Source organism: Dipteris shenzhenensis, chromosome 31 (assembly GCF_047967505.1).
Source record: "Dipteris shenzhenensis isolate YYH24624 ecotype China chromosome 31, Dip_SZ_1.0, whole genome shotgun sequence".
Taxonomy (NCBI): Eukaryota; Viridiplantae; Streptophyta; class Polypodiopsida; order Gleicheniales; family Dipteridaceae; genus Dipteris; species Dipteris shenzhenensis.
The window spans coordinates 13,140,164-13,146,916 of record NC_141626.1 but is presented as its reverse complement, the minus strand read 5'-3'; the positions used below and the strand labels follow the sequence as shown (position 1 = coordinate 13,146,916).

The window sequence follows — 6,753 nt, the reverse complement described above, 5'->3', positions numbered from 1 at the left end:
CTTGTCGTTTGCATGCTAGGTGTAGCTGGTGAGACATGCCATCAAAAGTTTTGATTGTATGTTTCACAATCGTATTATAGCTTGTCATTTCCTTAAGTGTAGTATAACTTGTGGCTAAGTGCCGATTTTTAGAGCTTGTCATTTGCTTCCTAAGTGTAGCATAACCGTTGCCACGAGCTTGCCACTAAGTGCCATTAATTTTTATAGCTATTTGAAACCAAGTTGTTGCCTCTGTGGATATCTTTGGTTGAAATCAGTTATAAGAAGAGATTAGAGACCGTAATGAGGATTAATGCTTTGCCACGTATAAGCCATGTATATGTATATAAATGCTTTGCCACGTAAAAGCCATGTATATGTAGCTGAGGATCTCTTTAGCTGATGATCTTGGTTCTTGTCATCTAGTACGTGCTCCTTCTCCCTCCATCAATTCCAGCTTGCTCTCTCGAGCTTGCTTTTGCTTATCTTCAACTCATCAAATTTAGCTCGTTTTTGTTCATCATGAGCTGCGCACTCAGATAACTCTCCTCGAACTTCCATCGCTTTTCCTGATTCTATTGTAGCTGCTTGTGGCTTTACAGGAACAACTACGCTTTCATCTTGCAGCCACTCATGCTGCATGCATATCGATCTCTCATATGGAATATCTCGAAGCTTGCGGCCGGGATTGGACGCCTTCTAGTTTCGGCTGCATGAGCCCCAGATTATGTTTCTCTCAGAGCTTGCCTATGCCTTCGTCTTATATGTCGCCAGGAAGCCCAAATTAGAGCAAACAATGGACGAATATGGTTACTCTTCGGAATTCGAGTTCTCAAAATCTTCCATCACAGATGTGCTGGCTGAGGACGGGATGCTATCTCCTGGACGGCTTTTCCTCCATGGCAAGTTGCGTCCTCTAGCGTGGTCCCCTCGAATTGACCGAGACGAATCGACTCAAGCACTCGACGAAGAACAAGAAGTGTTGCTATGGGTTGAGGAAGATGAATTTCAGGTGACTAATGTTCCGACGTCGCGGCACGCTAGGAGCTTCGGCCAGAATCCTCGCTTCACCTCTTATATGAGTACAGCTCACGGTGATCGCGGGTGGCATCCTCGTCGCAACGGCATCAGCGTGGACGACTCCTGTTCCTCATTCATGCCCTCCTCGTCATTTCCTCTCCCACCCACAACTCCAGCCTCTCCTTCATCTACGAAATTGAGAGATTTGTTCAAGTAGGATATGCCTAGGGCATCTGCCAAGATCGCAAGGGATAGTACTGGGTCCTCCAGCTGTAGGTTTCCGAACGCTTCAAGGTCAGGATGGCATTTTTTTCCAAGCAATTCAGCTAGTGAGAGTAGGCGTACTCCTGTGGTGTGGCCTGATCTTCCTCCGATCAGAAGCCTGTCTGATGGTGAAAGCAAGACGTCGAGCTCCGCTAAGGCGTGCAGCTTGATGAGCGGCTCAGCTAAGGTTCAAAAACCTCAAGCTGGAGAACCGAAGGAGGGTGTTTCAAACCTGCAGAAGAGAAGCAAACGTCATATCCTTCTCGCATTTCTGACTTGTGGAAGTAACGCCGTAGCTGTTTCTTCAGCCTGAGGATAATCCTCATCGTGCATCGTTTGTCGTTGCTCCAAGGTTGCTGACTTGTGGGGTCAACTTGATAATTGGACCCTTCCAGTCCCAACAGAATGGAGCATGGAATTACCCGGGACAACCCGCCTTCACCACTGCCCGTGAATTAGCCTGCCCATCTCTCGTTCAGGGATTTCAAATTCCCTGACACACCTACCTCGGCAGCCCTACACCGTCCAACCATCTTTGTTACTCATTTCTTTGTTGCTCATTTCTTTTTGTTATCTCCCTTGTCGGAATCAATTTAGAAACTCTGCCGACACGCCGAGATGGAGTTGGCAACTTCGCATCGATTCAGCTTCCTAAATCGCTGATCGTTGATCCACACGATATGACCAGGTGTCCCAACAATAGAAACTACAAACTTTGAAAAACGAGTTTGGGATGCTTTGGCTTTATAGACGGTGAAAGAACCAGCAAGCAAAGGAAGGGCTGAACTCGGAATTTTCGAGCGACAAGCGCCATCAGCTGCAGCTAATATACTACGCTCAATGATAATGGAGGTCCGTTGCCAATGAAAGGCACTTAGTTGACATATGCGTGGTATCTGTCGTCCGAAATGGAGATCGTAGGTTGCATTACCCATCATCTCTGTCTTCTACACTGGATTAGAAACGTAACTTGCTACTGGTTCTACAGATCCAAGTTCCTTTTCTCTCTCGAAGAATGAAAATAGCTGATTATCTCGTTCACAAGTGTTACGCTACACGTTAGTGTCATTGTTGTCTTGTGAATCGGGTTGGAGAAAAGGATCGGATGGGTCAAGTAGTGCTCCAGGTTCTTGAACCCAATTCATTTCTGTAGACGCAGCATAAACCCACAGGTCCATGAGCCCGCTACAATTTGAATCCCACTACGGTGCATTAAATGTAATGAGTGGCTGGCTGGCAATCAAAACGAACTGGTAAAGCTCCGTCGGGTCAAATCCCTGGGTCCCATGTGCAGGTCCAGGTCAGTTGGGAAGTGGGATCCTTCAGAAACGACAAACGCACCACGGTGAATATTATCTTTAGGCTGGCTGGAGCTAGCCCGTGAGCTTTGGACTTTGTTGAGAGGGCTTTCGTGGCCTGCGCTGGCATTGAGAGCTATGATGTATTCGCCTCAGGATACGGGCTAAGGCTTGTAGTCGACGAGGAAGGAAATAGACGGGCTGGCGACTGCTTTAGACAGGCATGGTGTTGCCCGTAGCTGTCCGGGAGCGATGGTTGCATAGTTGGAGGTAGGAACGATGGTTGTTGGAGCTTTAGTCGGGAGAGCTCCTCGTTGGAGCGTACGGCGAAGGACTTTGCAGCTTCTGGGAATGGCGATGGCGAGCTGGTGGAGGCGACCCAGCACTTTGGAGAGGGTCGTTGCATCCGTGTGCTGAGGTGTCACTGTGTCACGAGCTACGCCTGGTGTTGTTGCTTAGCGCTGCTATCAGTTGCTTACTTGCTTGTAGCCGTTGCTGTAGCCTATAAGCTCGTGTGCAGTCTGGCGTTGTGGCTTTTGGACTGGACCTTGGAGACAAAGAGCTTGCAAGCCACGTCTCCTTCGCTGGAATTGGCAAAGGGCTCGAATTTTTGCTACAGATTTGAATTTGTCTCTCTCTTGGAGGTCAATTGTTGAGTAGTTCGCTTCTAGGGACCTTTGTCTCTCTGTGTATCAAAGAACTAAACAGAAATTGGACTCTCACAATGGATTTCTTTCACTCTCAATGAACTCTCTCAAAGGAATGAGCACTCAAAGGACTCTCCCTATCTCTTTCAATCTAAATCTCTCTCTCTCTCAAGTGAAATCTTTCTCTCTCTTGAAGAAGATGAACAATAGATATCTCTCTCTTACATGGATGGAATTCTCTCAATGTAATGGAAGGAATCAATCGACGAAAATTCTATTAAAGTGGACAGAAATTTTCTCTTATCAATGGAATGAAAGAATGAAAACACTCAATCACTCAAGTCCTCAATCACTCAATCTCTATCAGGCGCCTCAACAGAAGGCAGAACCCTGCTCTGATACCATGACAAAAAATGAAGAGGGGAGAGGAGAAGAGTGGAGATGAGGAGATACGAGAATTTGGATCCACTTCTCCCAAAACTAGTACAAAGCCATGGAAGGATAAAGGCCTATGGTCCATATACATGATAAAACACCTATATTGGAAAACTTTTCAAAAGGGCCCCAGAAGAAGGCAAAAGTAAAGATCTCAGTAGAGCACCTATTACGAATGGTCCCCAAAGTCAGAAAAAGGCTGGTGGCGGATCTGATGTGGCCCCACCTAGAGTCTCAACCTCAAGAATTCATACCACCAAATCACTTGGATAGGGACATATCAATCGTATGTCGGGCACCCAAGGATGTGGATTACATGGTGCCGGTGGTAAAATTTTAGTACCAGGGTCAGAATTTGACAGGATTTTTGCTGGATGGAGGTTCGAGAGTAAAAATTCTACCATAGTACATGTTCAAGTGACCTTCAAGAAACTAGGACTTTTCGGGTTGGAGCCTACCCTATTTTATGGCAGATCAAAGGAGAATTCAGCCAATGGGTATAATCGTTGGTAATCAATTGATACACATGCAGGGCATGGTGTTCCGCATCAATTTTGTAATCCTACAGATGGAGGGAGAAGACATGCACTATCCCATGTTGTTGGGTAGGCCTTGGTTTAAAGTAGCTTGAGTGAAGGACTTGAATTCTTCCATGATCACCATATGAAATGGTAAGAAGAGGCTGAAAATGCCAAGTACAACCCTGTAGAAGAAACAATGACCTGCCAAGGTTCAAGGGGTGAATATGGGGACAGAACTAGATGATGAAGAGGAGCTGAAGCTCCTAAATGTGAATCCATCTTGGTGTTTTCACTGTTTGAGATAGATGTGGAAGAAGTGTTCCAGTAGAGGATCCAAGGGAAATATAAACCTAGCCACCACAATAGCACTAACATCCTCCTCTCCTACTATAACTGTTGCCATCAATGCCCTGCCGTGAATGTTCGATCCAAAGGCATTGATAGCAGCCAAGCAATGTACCAAAATCACTTTTTCGATATTCTGAGTAATGTTGGAGTATCCAATAGCGCGCGACAATGCCTTACACTTCATCAGCTCCGTAGGCCCTTGAGGAGAAAACTTGTTGTGGAAGACCACGAGGTGCTCTGCGACTTCGCTGAGGTAATGGGCCAAAGAATGATCTCACCCAAATGCGCTACGAACATTACCCCGTTGAGATGAGAATTCATCAATGTCAAATGTCTCCTACAATAATGCAACAAACATTAGAAGGCTGACAAAACAAATTATACCGAAAGAACATCAAAATAAAAAATATTGTTCGAACTTACCACTACAGCGTCGTCTGCTTCTATCCCTTTCTCATTTGCAATGTTGATGGAACCAGGTGCTATGTGATGTTCCATTTGGGACGTGGAAGCTTCCTCTTGACCTATCTTGGAGGTGGAATCTTCTGCATGAGAGGGCCGTGCATTATATATGGACATGTCTGCACCCGTCATTGAAACCAACGTAGTCAAGAGAAACTCTTCCATTGTATGCTCTTCGAAATCTAAAACCGCAAGATCTTTGACACTTGTGTCAACATCAAATCTAGATACGACTTCGAGTGCCTCATCCTCTCATAGTCTAAAAGGAACCTCTATGTCATGGAGGAATACGTGCTCTTCTCCATCAATGATGAGGGGGGACAAGGACCATAAGTCTACTTCTGGGTCAGCGGTCTCCAATGAAGATTCTTGCTCTACTGGGGGCTCTTGAAGTAGGCTCAATGCTTGAGCTTCTTCCATCTCCTCTGTTGGATCGGCAAGACTCTCTTCCATGTAGATGGCTGAGTCTATGACCAGATCAGCAGTTCTACTAGAGGGGGTGCGATGAGGCTTCTTCCTCTAAATTTCCTTCTTGGAGAAGAAAGATGAATGTCATCTCCCATAAAAGGAATTTAGTGCCTATATTTCCCGTGATCCCCACTTCTAGGATGTCTTTTACTTCTACCATCCTAAACTCTTCCTCTGTAAGATTATCACAAAAGCGGGCCAAGCGCTTTACAAACTTGAGTTCGTCTAGGAACAGATACTTGATGTAATCTATCGGAGCCCATCTCTTTGAAGAGCCATCAAGTGTATAAGCAAAATTTGTGAAGTTCTTTTGCATGTAGAGGATGAGATCTGTGAAGTCATCCTTGCTCACATATATGTGCCTAGGACATCTAAAGTCCTATCAAACACTAAAAATAGCTCTTCGTTGCGACCTACAAATACAGTTCGTGCCTAGTTTGTGAGATGAAATCATGAAATGCAGTTCTAGCTAAATCCACGGCAAATAGCGAGACTCATGGAGTGAGTAACTTTTGAGGGTGGGAGTTTCTATGGCTCTCTAAAAGTGAAAGTGAAAGTGAAAATGTGATGTAAAAATGACTCTTACCCCTTTATATATATAATAACCCTAAAAATTAAAACTAATCATAAAATCCCCAAATTTTTTCAAAAACATTTACCATGAAGTGAAAGGAGAAAACATCAAAAGATATAAAATTTTGATTTAATTATCCATCATCTTTTGAAACAAGAACTAGGATTTGACAAAAAATTCAATGTCACACTAGTCAAACACATTGTTAACAATCTTCAAACATGCAGGAGAAATGAAATTGGCAGTATGCATGCACTTCTCCACATGGCAGTTGATCTTACCATCATTTAAAGTAGACTAGATGTACTCTAACATGCCATCCTCCAAGACCAATAGGTGTTCTCGCACATCCCTTAGAGTCCATTGCAATGTACATTCACATTCTTGACATCTCCCTCTTCAACATCAATAGACAAACTTACCCCCGTATTGTCGTCATCATTAGAGTCCAGGGGAAGCCACCGGCCATTTGTTCTCTTCCAGCGCCTGTATTGAAAAGCTAAATACAACATTTGGCATGACAAATGGTATCTAATAACCACATTGTCTTTACATGCATGACATTGAAACACATCACCCTTTTGGTCACCTGGCCTGGTTCCCCAATTCATCCCAAGTAAATCTTCAAGAGCATTTTCATCTACACGCTTGCAGGACCACATAGTTTTTGTTCTATGCAAATGGATATTCTAAAACAAAGAAGCAAAAATGTGCAGAGGCATAAACTAAGATAACCT

General features: G+C 44.4%; 1 protein-coding gene across 1 annotated transcript; it reads left to right on the top strand.

Moving 5' to 3' along the window:
• The first annotated feature begins 357 nt into the window (after positions 1-357).
• On the top strand, positions 358-1,216 carry LOC147881055 (uncharacterized). Its single transcript, XM_087402198.1, has 2 exons — positions 358-404; positions 582-1,216. Exon 2 carries the CDS (start codon positions 707-709, stop codon positions 1,214-1,216), a length of 510 nt encoding a protein of 169 aa, XP_087258324.1. The 5' UTR covers positions 358-404; positions 582-706.
• The last annotated feature ends 5,537 nt before the right edge of the window (positions 1,217-6,753 follow it).